We start from the raw sequence: 17,588 nt of genomic DNA on the forward strand, positions 1-17,588 counted from the left end.
AAACAGTATTGGGGTAATGGTGATACACATGCTTGGGATATTTGTGGATAAATTATTTTACACTTCATAAATCATAGGACAAATAAGAATAGCCAAGAAAAAGGTGAAGAAATGGGCGGAATGGCTGACGCGGCTGTATCTTAAACAGCAAACCACACCCCCACCAAGCCGCCCGGTTGGGTGCTTACCTGTGGGCGTGGTGTGCCAGCCAGGTGAGTGGGGCAGGAGCATAATGCCCCCTGTGTGACTCAGAAATCACGTCCCGCCCACAACACCTCCCCTCCGGGAGGAGAGGCCTTGTGTAGCAATATATTTTCTTTCCAATAGAGATTGTGCTGCAAGATAATGTCTTCCATCATAGCCAAGGGAAGCAACTGCCATACAATTTTTCTGGCACAGCAATGGTACTCCAAGGCACAGAGGAAATCCATTCAGTACAATGGCAGAACACCTGCTTGCCTGAGTGCAAATACAAAATACAAATGTACACATCATCTGCCTTCAAAGGTTTTTCCTTATTGGCAGAGCCAGTATGAGTCCAGCAACTAACATTGGTGTCCAAGAAGATATGAACCTTTCCTCAGTAGTTAAGAATTTTAATTTTCAAGTTAGAGCATAATGGAAATTAATAGAAAATCAGTATTGTCCCAAATAATATTCATAACATTCTACACTTAGTCAAGACAATCCTCAGTATTCTAAGGCAAGACCCAGAAGGAACCAAACCACACAGTGTTTTCACTGGATGCCTCCCTGGTGCCCCTTTACCCCATTGCACAAACAAAATGCACTCCACACAGGGAACTTCCTAATGTCACAGACAGTCCAGCAACCATGGCCTGTATGTATGGACTAAATGACCTCTCCACACAAGTCGGAAATGCCAAATGCCCAGAGACAAGCAGCATGCATAACATGCAGGATGGTGTTTGGGTTCATTATTGCGTGTGTCTGCTCCCTATACACACACTGGTAGTGGCAAATGTGTGGGCACACACCTATTACATTATGTCTGCTTTTTGCCCTTTGCTTGCCCTCATGTATCAGTAGTTATTTCAGAACAAATTTACAATATAACACACACACATCAAGATATGGACAGGATGTGTCTATATCAGGGTTAATGTTGTGGAGAATATGAATATATCATCTCTGACTCCATCATATGACTTTACTCTTTTTCTTACTAGTGTACATATCACATTTCCCCCACTAACTTACAGTAAGCTCTAATTGACAGGTTTTGTTTTGCTGGAAGTGGTATCATTCCTAGTACAACACTCTGGAGACATTGATTTAAACCATGTGATTATCTCAGATTATTATGATTCATCTTCAGTCTTGCAAAAAGCTTACATAGTGTGGAACCGTATATAAAATAGACCATGTTTGCTGAGAACTGGAATAGGGAGGTTTCGAGAGGAATAACTATACCAAACTAAGACTGCCAATTTCAATTTATGAAAAGAATATGGATGCAATGAAGGAAGCATTTTTTAAAGGAGATGCTGGTAGGCAGAAAACTGAATTCTAGGTCAAGATTTGCCAAGTGGTGACAGCAATGTTTTTGTGGTTCCTCTTCCTTTTTCTGTGGTTACAACTACCTTCAGCTGAGGGAAAGCAAGAAACTGTTTGTGCTGTGACTGATCCTTTCCAGTTCCCATTTGAGTATAATCAGAAAGGTGACCAAATCATCGGAGAGATAACATCTCAGCTTGGCTTTGTATTTGATGAGTTATCTTTCAGTGAGCACCCTAAAACCAAGTCGGTTTATGAACTTCTGTAAGTAATTCCTCCCCTCCATTGTATGGTCTAGTTCAAATAATATCTCATAAAACGGCACATTCAGAAATGAGTATGTACCTTTAAAAGCATATTTTTGCAATTGTTTCAATGTGATATTCTTAATTGTTATCATTTTACCCTTTGTCCAGTGGGTGTATGCTGATGCACACAGGCTACATGCAGGAGGTGGCTATGTTCCTCATGCAGTAGCACACAATGGGAAATGTGATGTGCTTCCCTCTTGAGCAACCCATGACCCATATTTTGGACACCATGAGGACTGAGCACTGGGATTGTTCCACAATCAACAAAGGGAAAATAGATAGATATTGATGCAGACAATACCTGGCTCATGAATGAAACAACCAGGTCCTTGGGCTCATGCCACCTCCTGGCAATTCATGTGACTACACTCTTTTTTAGGGGAAGACCTACACTCATAATTCACAAAATGAATTAATTTACAAGTATGCCTTGTGACATTTTAGAACAATATATGTAATATTATTCTAATAGCGCTAACCAGGTCAGTGTAGATCCAGCCACAGGCTCACAGACCAGCCTTGCACCTCAGCAGGATTCATTGTTCCCCTCTTTGCCTCATCTGTTTTATGTTCTCCCTCACAATCCTCACAGACATAAACTTACTAAGAGATTGGATATCTGTCTTACATATGCTGTAAACCTTTATTTAGGGCTATCTCAAAGAAATATCAGCATATACTGTCCTTGGTATTTGCTGTGAAGGAGATAAATGAGAATGCAAAGATCCTCCCAAATGTCACCCTGGGCTTTCACATCTATGACAGCTATACAAATGCAAGGATGACTCACCAGAACACCTTGAAGCTTCTGTCCACCACAGAAAGGATTTTCCCCAACTTCAAATGCAACAAGAAAAAGAATCTGATAGCTGTTATTGGAGGACTTGACTCCAACATTTCCCTTCACATGGCTATTCTCTTAGGCATCTACAAGATCCCACAGGTAGACTGAGTGTGTAGTTCATGAAGCGTTTATGACTAAAATACTGATAATCATTCCATACCCTCGGAATATTGTTTCTTTTTTATTCTCTGTCTGAGAGGGGCATAGTAAGGTAAAGGTACCCCTGCCCGTACGGGCCAGTCGTGTCCGACTCTAGGGTTGTGCACTCATCTCACTTAAGAGGCCGGGAGCCAGCGCTGTCCGCAGACACTTCCAGGTCATGTGGCCAGCGTGACGAAGCTGCTCTGGCGAGCCAGCACCAGCGCAGCACACGGAAACGCCGTTTACCTTCCCGCTATAAAGCGGGACCTATTTATCTACTTGCACTTAGGGGTGCTTTCGAACTGCTAGGTGGGCAGGAGCTGGGACCGAAAGATGGGAGCTCACCCCGCCGCGGGGATTCGAACCGCCGACCATATGATCGGCAAGTCCTAGGCACTGAGGTTTTACCCACAGCGCCACCCGCATCCCTGAGAGGGGCATAGAGAAGTATAAAACTAACAGTGAAACAATAGGCTTTACAAATTTTCAAAAAGCTATCCATGTTGGTGAGAATAATTTACTTTTAACCATTCTCTGCATGATATGCATATAGGACAAGGCACTATGCATTGCTTTATATTGAGGTCAGCATGATGTTTGTAAATGTTTTGTTCCTCTTTATGATCTGCAAAGCTGATGCAAGAGTATGCGTAAATCTCCATGTGGATAATGCATAGCTTTATGTTGTTTAGGTACCACCTCAGTTGCAGTTGGACTATGAAGGGAGTGTGAGAGCAGGGGCGTCTTAGCAATAGAGGCTAGTGGCATGGGGCACCATGGTGCCAAGTTCTGGAGGGCACCAGGGAGGCGGCGGAGACTGGACACGGCACCTCCCGGCATCAGCTCGCTGCCCTAGTCTGCCTCTGCCATGCCACGCCGTGCCCGGAGCCTCCTCCCTGCCTAAGGAGCCGCCCTCCAGCTCTGCCAGCAGTGCCGCCCTCGCCCACCTCCGCCATGCCATGCCGCGCCGCACTAGGAGCCTCTGTCCTGCCCGGAGCCCCCGTCCCGCCGGTGGAGCTACCCTCCAGCTGATGCCCACCCACCCGGAGGGAAACGTGGGGGTGGGGGGCACCGGAGGGATCCTTGCACCATGGCACCAGATAAGCTTAAGACGGCCCTGTGTGAGAGGTTCTCTTCAGTAACTTTCCTGTACCACACAGGATATAAAGATTGCGCATAGCACCAATTTGGGCTTGTTATCTATGATTGTCAAGCATCTGGGCACATAGATGTTCTTAAACCCTGAGATTGGTAATCACAGGCATCTCAGAAGTCAAATTAAAGATACAGTGGTACCTTCGGTTACAAACACGTTGGGTTACAAACACTTCGGGTTACAAATTCCGCTAGCCCGGAATTAGTACCTCAGGTTACAAACTTTGCCCCAGGATGAGAACGGAAATCGTGCGCTGGCAGTGCAGCAGCAGTGGGAGGCCCCATTAGCAAAAGCATGCCTCAGATTAAGAATGTTTTCGGGTTAAGAACGGACCTCTAGAACAAATTAAGTTTATAACGTGAGGTACCATTGTATGGGCAGGCAGAAGGTCAAAGCAGAGTCAAAATAAAACCAGAGCACTGTTTTCATGGTCTACTCACCAATAAGCAGCTTCATAGAAAGTCCAATCTTGATCTCTGCTGTTGAGAGGGAATCTGTATCCCTGGTGCTGAAAAGGGAACAAGGCTACAAGAGTAGCTCAAGAGCAGGATGGGGAAAAAAATAACCTACAAACAAGGTGGGTTATCCAAAAATTCCTACTTGACCACAAAGCAGCCAATAAACAAAACAGAGATGGGGAGGGAGGTCGGGTGGTGCTGACAGAAGAATACCCATTAGCTAGGGCAGCCAGCCCCACCCGCAAGCATGCATGTGATACAGGAGTATCGTGCATGCTTCCTCTTTAGGTCTTAACAGACTACAAAAATGTCCCCCTGTCTGTTAGCAAGTTGGACAGGGCAGCGGACCATGCCCTCTAGTGTAAGATCACCCTACCCCATCTGTAACAAGTTGACTGCTCCAATCTGCAAAACTGGCACTGTTGTAGGTGTCATACCTGTTTCACATTTGTAAGCACTTGATCGTTTTGTATGATAGCAACTACACATTAGAACTTCTTTCCTACTGATATCAGGCAGGCACTTTCACTTTTCAATACCTGCTAAAATATTTTTCCTTAGACACACCTGCCCAGATATTTAGAATGTTGGTGCATGTTTTCATCTGTTTTTAGTTTATGGTGGTTTAATTTGCTGATGTTAATTCATTTTGTCAATACTTTTATTGTGTTATCTTTCTTATAAACCACTTTGAATATTTGTGTTTACAATCATGTGATGTATAACTTTTATAAAAACAACAACTAATTTTTGAATATTAAGTGGTATATTTTGAATAAAATATAAAAATAAAAACCATTTGGAATTAATTCTGAACTGCTGTTTTCCCCTACTCTCAGATTGCCAGTTGTGTATTAGCTCCAGTGATGAGACTTGGACCCCAGTTCCCTTCTTTCTACCGGATGGTCCCCAATGAAGCATATCAATATAAAGGGATTGTCTACCTACTTCTGCATTTCCACTGGATTTGGGTAGGGATTGTTGCATCAGGTGATGACAATGGGGAAATTTTTGTGCAAACCTTGATGCCAATGCTTTCCCAACATGGTATCTGTACAGCCTTCACTGAAAAAATATTTGCCATATCTCAAACTGCAGAGAACTTGGGTTCATTAGGGCTATTCCGGGCTAAGTCATTTTCTATGACCATCTCAAAAATCAAAGTATTGGTTGTATGTGCAGAACCACAGACCACGACAGCTTTAATATGGATGATATATTTCTTTTCATTATTAGAAGGTGCCACTGAAAAGTCTATGGGTAAAGTGTGGATTATGACCGCCCACTGGGATTTCTCATTAGAAACTATGCACAGGGCTTCAGATATCCAAGTCTTTGATGGTGCCTTGTCTTTTGTAATATACTCCAAGGAAGTTCTGGGGTTTGCACAATTCCTGCAGAACCTACATCCTGATTCCGACAAAGGAGATGGTTTTATTAGAATCTTCTGGCAACAGGCATTCAACTGCTTATTTCCTGATTCTAATGAGCAAAGGGAAGAGGCTGATTCTTGTTCTGGACAAGAGAATCTCAAGAGCCTCCCTGGAACTTTGTTTGAAATGAGCATGACAGGCCAAAGTTACAGCATCTATAATGCAGCCCAGGCCATAGCATATACCTTACACAGGTTAAATCTATTCAGGATAAAACATGGAACAATGGTCAATGGAAGACTAGATCCTCAAAATTTGCAACCTTGGCAGGTGAGATTGGACATTTCAAAGCCACCTTTTTGTCATGACTTTTCTGATATTTACAGAGTGCTTCAATAGAACAAAATTGCATAGACCATCCAACTTTCCTAAAGTTATCCTCCTTTTGTTAGCACACACATAAAAGTCTTATCCTGTTACCATGCCTTGGCACACTGGCTTGTACACAGTCTTGCGCACTGATTATAAGGGAAATTAGCAATAATGTTTAGGGAAGCTTTTAATGTTTGATGCATTACAGTCTTTTAATCTTTTTTTTGGAAGCCGCCCAGAGTGGCTGGGGGAAGGCCAGCCAGATGGGCGGGGTATAAATAATAAATTATTATTATTATTATTATTATTATTATTATTATTATTATTATTATCATCATCATCATCATCATCATTATCATCATTATTATTATTATAACATAATAATTTGTATAAAAGAGAAGATCTGCAGTAAACTTTAATTTGACCAGTTCTGTAGAAAAACAGAGGTGAGATACAGATGGAGGTGGGAAATTATACTGCTGCTGTTTGAGGAAAGCAGTGGGGTTTAAGAAATCTGACAGACTGCTGTGGAAACCCAAGCAAGATTGGGTACCTTGTAATGTATGCAAAATGGTTTTGAAAATTAAGACAGTAATCACAGGAAAATAAAAATAAATAAAGAGCTAATGCCATGGCTGAAGCATTTATTGCCAGCTTTTCCAGGGTGGACAGAAAGAAATGTGAGGAATTTCCAGGGATGGATTCAAATTGTCATACAGCTAAGATTAGTGTTATATACCAGGATCCTTGGAGAGACTCAGTGTAAATTAAGAGCATAATAATAATTCTTTATGTATCAATTTTCTATACTGCCCCTTATCCAAGGATCACAGGGAGGTTTATAATATAAAAACACAAAAATAAACAGCATAGTAACAAACAATTGAAATATCCCTCCCACAGTTTTAAAGGCATAGATTCTCGTGGTTGGAACCAAGAGCCATCTAGCCTAGTGGAGGGCTGATGCTGTACCTATGAGAAGCCAACAAACAGGACTTCAGCAGGACGTAACAATCTTCCATTTGCTGACCAAGCTGCTGACACTCAACAGCAGCATTCTTGCAATATACAGCCATTGTGAAAAAAAGCCAATGGGAGCCCATAGATTTATCTGATCATCACCTAAAGCTGTCTATGTTTCTTTCTTTCCATGTTTCTTTGACTATCACCACTGAGTAGGACTCAGAGGATTTTCTGCTAAGACAAAGTTGGATAGCCAAAATAGGAAAATATGTTTTCCACTTTCATCTTTTTGCAAAACTTATGTTTAATTCTTTCAATTTAGCTTAACCTTTTCCTGAAAAGCATCTTGTTTAACAACAGTGTGGGTGATACCGTTTCTTTTGATGAGAATGGTGAATTAGCATCTGGATATGATATTGTAAATTGGGTGATTTTCCCAAATCACTCCTTTTTCAAGGTGAAAGTAGGAATGATGGACCCATGGGCATCACCAGGCCAAGAATTTAGAGTGAACGAGAAGGCCATCACATGGCACAGTGCATTTAATCAGGTGAGATTACATACCTACATATAAATGTCTACGCTCCACTAGTTCCGAGAAACTTGGGTGCTCATGTATAGAAGCCGCGACCCATAATCCCAGATGCTTGTCCTAGTGTATGAAGGGAGGGTGTGGAGCAGAGATCTCTGTTATTACGCATGGAACCAGAAACAGCCCCTTAAATTTCAAAATAAACCCACCATTCAACAGTCTGTCCATTCCTATTTCCCCAGTGGAAGAAGACCAGTTTTAAACTTGTTGCTAAAGACATCTTAAACATTTAGATTACCATCAAGGGAATGATTCATTTGACTCCTAGTTTTGATTTCATACTGATCCCCCCTTCTTCATTTAACAACATTGGGAAATGTTTTCAAACCGGGAATCTATGCATAGCCCTCTTGAGATCTATGGGACATCCTTGGCTGTTTTCTTTATGAAACAAATTAGTAAAATAATTTACAGGACAAATGAGTCAAAAAAATTCTCTTTTTATGAATAGGCGCTGCCCCTTGCCAGGTGTAATGACCACTGCCATCCTGGCTACAGCAGAAAAAAGAAAGAGGGAAAGCCATTTTGTTGCTATGATTGTGGTCCATGTCCAGAAGGGATGATTTCAGACAAAAATGGTAGGAGATGTACTGCCACCATTTTCCATAGCAAGAACTCAGTTCACCAATACATACAGTTTGCACAACTCCAAAAATTAGTTTAATTTATTTGCTTGTTTATTTCAGACATGATTACTTGCTTCAAGTGCCCAGAAGATCGCTTTCCAAGCAAGGAACAAGATCAATGCATCCCTAGGCTCCTGAATTTCCTCTCTTTCTCAGAGCCTTTCGGTATCACTTTATCTCTCTTGGCTCTGTCTTTTTCTTTGATCACTGCTTTTGTGCTCAGAGTCTTCACTAAGTATCAAGACACTCCCATTGTCAAGGCCAACAATCGGGACCTCACCTATGCTCTGCTCATCTGCCTATTGTTCTGCTTCCTCTGCTGCTTCCTATTCCTTGGCTGGCCTCACACAGTGACCTGCTATTTAAGACAAACAGTTTTTGGAGTCATCTTCACTGTGGCTCTTTCAAGCATATTGGCAAAAACTATCACTGTGGTTTTAGCATTTGCAGTCACAAAACCAGGATCCAGGATGTTGAAATGGGTTGGGAAACAAATCTCCCACTTCATTCTCTTTGGTTGCTCCTTTGTTCAAGTCTGTATTTGTACTGTATGGCTAAGTACTGCTCCTCCCTTCCCAAATTTTGATATGCACTGCCTGGCAGAAGAAATAATAGCAGAATGCAATGAAGGTTCAGTTTTTATGTTCTACTGTGTTTTGGGGTACTTGGGATTTTTGGCCACGGTCAGCTTCACTGTGGCATTTCTGGCCAGGAAGTTGCCGGACAGCTTCAATGAGGCCAAGTTCATCACTTTCAGCATGCTGGTGTTTTGTAGCGTTTGGTTGTCCTTTGTGCCCTCTTACCTGAGCACAAAGGGGAAATACATGGTGGCTGTGGAGATCTTCTCTATCTTGGCCTCCAGTGCTGGGTTGTTGGGTTGCATATTTGCCCCTAAATGCTACATAATTATTCTGAGGCCTAATCTGAACACAAAGGACCAGTTAACTTGGAGAAAATATTAAGAATCTAATCATTTTTAAATTCTATATGATCTTAAAATGGTGGTATTTATTAAAGAAAATAATTATACTAAAATATATAACTTACTCCTTTGTTTTTCCAAATATTGTTTACCTCTCACTTAGCCAAGGCCTTGATAGCTCAGTTGGTTAGAATGTGGTGCTGATAACTCCTTGATTCTATGATTCAGTGCTTTCCTTATTCTCCTGTTTATTTGAGCTTCTGAAATTGTATTTGTCGTGCAAGATTCATCTATAAGGAGAGTAGAGGTTCCCCCATTGATTAGTCATTTATGTGACTTCCACTGAGGCAAAACATCATTTATCCACTCTACTAGCTATGATAGCTGAATTTTGTAGAAATGTAATGGCCTTGTATTGTATTTGCAAACCATGAGGGTAAGAATATGGGACTGCCACATGCCCGAAAATTATTTTGGAAGGGCCTACTTCTGCCATGGTTATAGTGAATAAAAGTGAACCTGTCAGAAAGTAAATGTACTGTGACACAGGCTTTTCATGTCTTCTGCTGATAACATAACTGGTTTCTGACTGTTCTTTTTGGAGAAGCTCTTCTCTAGCTGCCCTCCCACCTCCCATTTCCCACATTTTCTGCTGAGCCAGAAACCAGCAGGAGCATCCTAGGTTTGATAATGAAGTTCAGGGGATGTGGACAATGAGTATAAAAATCTCAATTCCAAAACAGAGGGACTGAATATGTCATCTTAGAAACATACAATAGAACTAAAATGTCATTTAACCGTGTGCCAATAAAGTAACCCTAATACTACAACATTCCAGATCAGTGGCCATCGAACCTCTGCATAATATCTTTTGCCCAGGTGGATTTCTTGCACAGGGCAATACTCTAGAGAGATAATGCTGAACCGTGTAATCATCAAATATTACTGTGATTCATCTTCTACCTGATGAAACTCCTCATGGACTAGTCTGGTGTTAGAAAGACAATGACAAACACAGGGTGAAGACTAATACAATATATATACCTATATGTAATCAGATCTGAGAGGAGGTATTTCAGACAGCAATGTTTACCCCAGATTGAACTATAGTGGTTTCCCCTCATTAAAAAAATCTGGAGCCACTGAGGGTGAAACTGGATTTTAGACAGAGAAAGGAGAATTCTAGGTGAATATTTGTCCTTCGGGGAAGCAATGTTCTTGAGACAGCTCTTCCTCTTTCTGTTGCTGCAAACGCCTTCAGCTGAAGTAAAGGAAAACATTGCTGCATGTGCGATAAGTGATCCTTTTCAGGCTCCATATGAGTATGTTCAGAGAGGAGACCTAATCATTGGAGGGATGATGTCTCAGCTTGCATGTTTAACTGATGAATTACATTTTAGTGAACCCCCCAAGATAAAAATTTTAGATCAGCTTATGTAAGTATACCCCCTGGTACATATACTTGGTTAGAACATATTTATTTGAAAACGTCATGCAAGTTCTGTTTTGTTCAAAGAGTTTGCATGTGGTTTTTAAAAATACATTTGTTAGCAATGCATAAATAACGTCTATAATGCAGTACATTTTACATAATGTTTTGTGGACAAAACATATTTTCCTCCTTTTGATCTTCCTCCAGTGTCCTGCTGTTGTTGCAAGAATGGAGGGAGGGACATTGCCATTTCTCCCAAAGAGCAGGCACACTCTTTTCTCAGAATTTCTCAACAACCCAGGACCCACCCATTAGGCAGGATTCATATTTCAAGTACCAACATAAAATGGAAATGTAGAAACCCCATCCCCACCAAAAAAAGGGAATCACTTTTCTCTTTAGTAGCTCAGGTATTTATCTGAATCTTGAAAAGTACATAAAGCTGAAAAGAAATGGCAAAGACTGTTGCTTTTCCAAGTACCTAATTCAGCTCTATGCACTTTCAGGGCATGTTGTAGCTATTCTCACCAACCCATAATGAAAGTAAAAAATTTCAAGGAAGGCCAGAGGCTTTTTGCACATCATGGGAGGACTTCAAGAGCAGTCCTGTATTGGCGACCCAGGTAAAATAGGGTATAACTATGTGCTTCTCCCCACTGCTGTCCCATTCCTGCACAAGGTCCCTCAATGTTGTGGCTACTCCTCCAGCTGGCAAAAATGATGCACCACCAGCACCTCTTCTTCAACACATACATATATAGCACTATATTATGCTGATAAACAATTCCTTTAGTTTGTCCCCCTTGTTTTCTGTGATTTTAAAAATGTGTAATATCCAATCATAAAATATATTTTCAGCTATACTGATATCTTTCTCACAGAAAGATGTATGAAGATGGATTGCAAATCTGTTGTACAAATGATATCAATTTTACTTTAGAACAATATCCAAGAAATACCAGAATGTCCTCTCCTTGGTCTTTGCTGTGAAGGTGATAAATGAGAACCCTCAGATCCTACCAAACATCAGCCTGGGATTTCACATCTATGACAGCTATGAAAATGCAAGGATAACTCACCAAAACACCCTGAATCTTCTCTCTGCCACAGAAAAAATCATTTCCAACTTCAGGTGTGACAGTCAGAAGAATCTGATAGCTGTTATTGGAGGATTAAAGCCTGACACCTCTGTTCACATGGCTACTATCTTAGGCATCTATAAGATGCCACAGGTACAGTGAATTCATGGGCCATAAGGCTTTTGCAGCTCTGATTCCATATTACCCTCCTTCCATATAATCATGCTTTTATTTCTCCTTAATTATTCTCATTTGCTATCTCCATTTTGTTTTCATTATGCTGTCCAGCTGATTTCTTTCAGGTGAGTTGCATATTAGCCTGGTAAAAAAATCCACCACAGCCTGATGTGATTTTCTTGCTAAGCATTCCTGCAATCAAATAATTTAAGTCTACAGGGATTTGCCTGCTGCAGTTGGGGCAGATAAACCAGAAGATTTGTCCAGGGTATGGTCTGGCCCAGTCTTGTTCAGTGAGTTTCAGCCTAACAGTTTGAAGATGTTGGCAAGGTGCTTGGACTGGTGTAGCTAACCATCTGTGCTCTTGTCTATGTTCTTTTATTTAATCTGGCAGGGAGAGAAAAATGAATGTTTAACTCAGAGTAGACCCTCTGAAATTGATGGACCAAAGCTAGTTGCGTTAATGAATTTCAGTGGTTCTACTGTAAGCAGGATTGTCATAGAATACACACATAGAGAGACACACGCGAGATATTATGAACAAAATTTAGGAAATGGGTCCAATGGAATAAATAATTACAGTAATGTACAATTTCTGCTCATCATGGTGCAATTTTCATCGGCCCTTTCCAGATTTCCAGCTGTGTATTAGCTCCAGCAATGAACATTCAATTACAGTTTCCTTCCTTCTACCGGATGGTTCCCAATGAAGTACATCAGTATAAAGGAATTGTGCGTCTCCTTCAATATTTCCAGTGGATATGGGTGGGGATTGTTGCCTCAGATAATGGCAACGGAGAGAGGTTCATGCAGACCTTAATACCAATGCTCTCCAAGCATGGAATCTGTACAGCCTTCAAGGAAAAAACACCATCCGTATCTAATGCACTAGAGAATTTCAGTTCATTAGAACTCATCCGGGCCAAGTCCTCTCTGATAGTAACACATGTAAAAGTACTGGTGGCATGTGCAGATACTCAGACTATGACAAGTCTGCTATGGATGACATATTACTTTTCATTATTTGAAGATGTCACACAAATATCTATGGGCAAAGTGTGGATTTTAACAGCCGAATGGGATTTCTCATTTGAAACAAGGCTTAGAGGTATGGATATGCAACTGTTTAATGGTGCCTTGTCTTTTACAATTCACTCAAATGAAGTACTGGGCTTTACAAAATTCCTGCAGAACCTACATCCTAACTCTGCCAAAGGAGATGGTTTTATCAGGAACTTCTGGCAACAGGCTTTCAACTGCTTATTTTCTGATTCAAATGAGCCAATGGACAATACTGATACCTGCACTGGACAAGAGAAACTGGAGAGCCTCCCTGGTGCTCTTTTTGAAATGAGCATGACAAGTCACAGTTACAGCATCTATAATGCAGTCCAGACCATAGCACACAGTTTACATAGTATATACTCATTCAGGCCAAAACACGGAGTAGAAAGAAAGAGACTTAATCATCAAAATCTGCAGCCCTGGCAGGTAAGATCCCACATTCTCAACAAATTTGTTTCATGTCTAATGATAAATGACATTCAAGTTTATGTTTTTTGCTGTAATCCAGATTCCTAAATATTTAATTTGGTTTGTTATCGTTATTTTATTTTGTAACTCTAATTTTTCTTATCATTCATCTTTTTCCTAAACTCTCCCAAATGGTGAAAAGGCATGAAACTGCTTATAATGGAAAACACAACACTTTCAGTTCAGTTATCATTGCTTTAAAACAGGCAGCCCCAAATTCGGCCCTCCAGATGTTTTGGGACTACAACTCCCTTCATCCCTAGCTAACGGGACCAGTGGTCAGGGATGATAGGAATTATAGTCTCAAAACATCTAGAGAGCTGAGTTTGGGGATGCCTGCTTCAAAAGAAGGAAGGAAGAGAGAGAGAGAGAGAGAGAGAGAGAGAGAGAGAGAGAGAGAGGAGGTGAGAGGAAACACATAATGGAATCCAATAAAGATTAACCAATGTGGCTCCTTTAGGAGTCAGAAAGTTGCTCTGTTGTTTTGTTCTTTTTCATCATGTAGTAAAATCTGTCCTTGCCTCTTTCAATTTAGCTTCACCCTTTCCTGAAGAATATCTCATTTAACAACAGTGCAGGGGACTTTGTATCTTTTGATGAGAATGGTGAATTAGCAGGTGGATTTGATATTATAAACTGGGTTACTTTTCCAAACCACTCCTTTTTACGAGTGACAGTAGGAAGAATTAATCCACAAGCAGTGCAAGGCCAAGAGTTCACCATGAATGAAGAGGCAATCACATGGCACAACATATTTAATCAGGTAGGACGGAATTACCGGTATATGTTTAATACAATAGAATATACAATTGGAGTAATACACTGTTGTGCTTCTTTATAGGAAAACACCAAAAACAAACAAACCACCCCACAATTTTTCAGTTGAATTGTCTAAAATCCAAGACAAAGCACTGCCCAATTCTGCCAAGATGTCAATTCCGTCTTTGAAATCCAGACATATGGCCCTAAACCTAACATATATAGATTCTAAGATATAAAGAGATATAATAGAAGTGAGGAAACAACAGCCCATGGGTCAGTATTGTCCTGCCAAAGAGTACAATTTGGCTTGCAAGACCATTTTCTCTTCTCCATGTCCATCTGCCCAACAGCTGCTATCACTGGTTATGTCAGCTGTTGGCCAGGAGGACAGTGTTTAATGCTTCATTGACTGTGCAATCCTGTTCCCAGCATTGGTGCTTGGGAAGCCCTGAGTAGAGCACTCAGCTAGAGGAGATGGCTACACAGGACACCAGAAACATTCCACATAAAAGTCCTCCAAAGCTTGTGCTGACCTGATCAGCCACTGATGTCTCCCGATACTGCTGCTTACATAGTTTACATTTTGTAGTTTTCTTCTCATGTTTTCTACTGTTTCTCCAGATGTTTCAGCTGTGTTACAGATAATATCAGAAGATGCCATGGGGCTTCCCACACACCTTTCATTTTCAGTGCTAATCACTTACTCAAAAAATGCCTAATTTCTGATTTCTTTTCTTCAGCTATAATGCGCACACGCCATCCCTACTCACGAGAAGCAATGTTGGTGTGGGCTGCCTTGTTTACATTTTAAAAGGCAAGTAAACATTCTCCTTTTTATCTATAGGTGTTGCCACTTGCAGTGTGCAATGACCACTGCCATCCAGGCTACAGCAGAAAAAAGAAGGAGGGAAAGCCATTTTGTTGCTATGATTGTGCTTTATGTCCAGATGGGATGATTTCGAATCAAAATGGTAGGAGATATCATGCACACTATTATAAAAAACACACACTTAACTCATTTAAACTTTCTTCTTTCAAGCAACACAATTCTCCTAAACACAGGAGCAAGTATGGCAAACTAGCTATGACGCATCAAAATCCACTTGCTATGGTCTCTATCTGGCCCAAGAAATTTCTGTGGCCCCCTCAGGTTCCTAGTAGCACTAGGACACACCAGTGAAACTCCCAAACTTCAGTTGAGCCAAACAGCTTTTTCAGTTGAGAAAAAAACGTGGTATAACTCAAGTACTATTTTGTGTGATGGTTTCCCCCATGCCAGGTTTAGATAGCTTAGACATCTCCTGAACACAGTTGGGATTTGGTGCATCTTACTCCAGATTGCTTTACACCAGCTTCTTGTGTATAACATTGTTCCCTCACTGGTAATTGGTAATGAATATAAAAAAATTCTAAGATTATCGAGAACTGTGGCAAATATATTGCCTCCTGGCATTCTCTTTTGAGTTGGCTACATTCATTTCGTATTACAAAATATGACACAAGTCATAGGATCTGGATTATAGGAACTGATGTCTCCATGAAAAATGTTGGCTTGTTTCTTGGAACTGATATATCATTGATTTGATTTTCAGACATGAATTATTGCTTCAAATGTCAAGCAACTCAATTCCCAAATAAGAACAGAGACCAATGCATTCCCAAGATTCTCCATTTCCTCTCTTTCTCAGAACCCCTGGGGATCTGTTTAGCAGTCTTGGCTCTCTCTTTTTCTTTGATCACAGCTCTGGTTCTTGGAGTCTTCACAAAACATTGGGACACTCCCATTGTCAAAGCCAACAATCGGGACCTAACGTGCTCTCTGCTCATCTGCCTTTTTCTCTGCTTTCTCTGCTCCTTGCTATTCATCGCCAAGCCTCACATAGTGACCTGCTGCTTACAACAAACTACTTTTGGCATTCTCTTCTCATTTGCTGTTTCTTGTGTGTTGGCAAAAACCATCACAGTGGTTCTGGCTTTCATGGCCACGAAACCAGGATCCAGGATGAGGAAATGGGTGGGAAAAACATTCACAAACTCTATTCTGCTTGCCTGTTCCTTTATACAAACCTGCATTTGTACTGTATGGCTCAGTACTGCTCCGCCATTTCCAGAGTTTGACATGTACTCAATGATGGAAGAAATTGTAGTAAAATGCAGTGAAGGTTCAATTTCAATGTTTTATTGTGTCTTTGGTTACTTGGGATTTCTGGCTAGTGTTAGCTTTGCCGTGGCTTTCCAGGCCAGAAAGTTGCCAGACAGTTTCAATGAAGCGAAGTTCATCACTTTCAGCATGTTGGTGTTTTGCAGTGTTTGGTTGTCCTTTGTTCCCTCTTACCTGAGCACCAAGGGGAAATACATGGTGGCTGTGGAGATCTTCTCCATCTTGGCCTCCAGTGCTGGGTTATTGGGATGCATCTTTTTCCCAAAATGCTACATAATCATTATGAGGCCTGACCTGAACAGCAAAAACCAGATAATTTGCAGAAATCAATAAGAATCTATCCATTTTGGGTTTTCTGGGGGTTTTTCTTTTCGACAATTGTGATATTTATTGCTTATTACAAAAGAAATAAATACTTTGTCTTTTCCAGGTTTTCTTTTCACACCCCCTTCATCCACGTGTCTCCATTTTATTTGGGTGTGTTAAATACTTTGTGTTATATTTCAGTCCTCTTTAAAATGGTAGTAGGTAAAGATTGCCTATGAAGCATTCATTTACAGGTTGTTGTTTTTGTGTGTGGTTGTTGTTTTTGTGTGTTTGTTACACAGCTCACTTTTTGTGGGAAGGATTCTCTATGCATGGTGAAGGCAGCCCATGGGTGTTATACTGGCTCATGTAGAGCTTGTCTGAGGCCAGGAGCTAGAATCTTGTTCTTGGCTTGACAGCATAAATCACACAGCCAGTTTAGCCATCCCAATCTGGATTGCCCTTGGACTCCCTGATTGCCCCTCCATTTTACAGAGAGTATTAGAGGAGAGTGACCTTACTCCTGCTTCTTGATCTCTCTACAGTTTTTGACCTTGATACCCTCTTGGACTGGCTCCATGGAATGGGAATTGGGGATACTGTGTTACTATCAGATACTGATACTGTGTTACCTGTGGGACCAAGTCCAGAGAGTCCTTTTTGACCCATGGTGTCACAAGGCACTGTTTTATGTCCAAACCTATTTGAAATCCATACGATTAGGGGCATTTGGGAAAGGTACGATTAGTATGATGATGATACTCAACTATCTTTTTAAATAACTTCTGAGTCAGGAGAGGCTATTTGGAACCTGGACAAGGACATGACATTGGGGACAGGAAGAGCATGAACTATCGCCCCA

The 17,588-nt window shown here is 41.0% G+C and overlaps 1 protein-coding gene across 1 annotated transcript; it reads left to right on the forward strand.

Annotated features, from left to right (window-relative positions):
• Positions 1–10,488: 10,488 nt before the first annotated feature.
• On the forward strand, positions 10,489–16,753 carry LOC128398816 (vomeronasal type-2 receptor 26-like). Its single transcript, XM_053360072.1, has 7 exons — positions 10,489–10,712; positions 11,649–11,940; positions 12,359–12,448; positions 12,643–13,455; positions 14,033–14,260; positions 15,104–15,230; positions 15,852–16,753. Exons 1-7 carry the CDS (start codon positions 10,489–10,491, stop codon positions 16,751–16,753), a joined length of 2,676 nt encoding a protein of 891 aa, XP_053216047.1.
• Positions 16,754–17,588: the final 835 nt, after the last annotated feature.

The sequence above is a fragment of the Podarcis raffonei genome, chromosome 13 (genome assembly GCF_027172205.1).
Source record: "Podarcis raffonei isolate rPodRaf1 chromosome 13, rPodRaf1.pri, whole genome shotgun sequence".
NCBI lineage: Eukaryota > Metazoa > Chordata > Lepidosauria > Squamata > Lacertidae > Podarcis > Podarcis raffonei.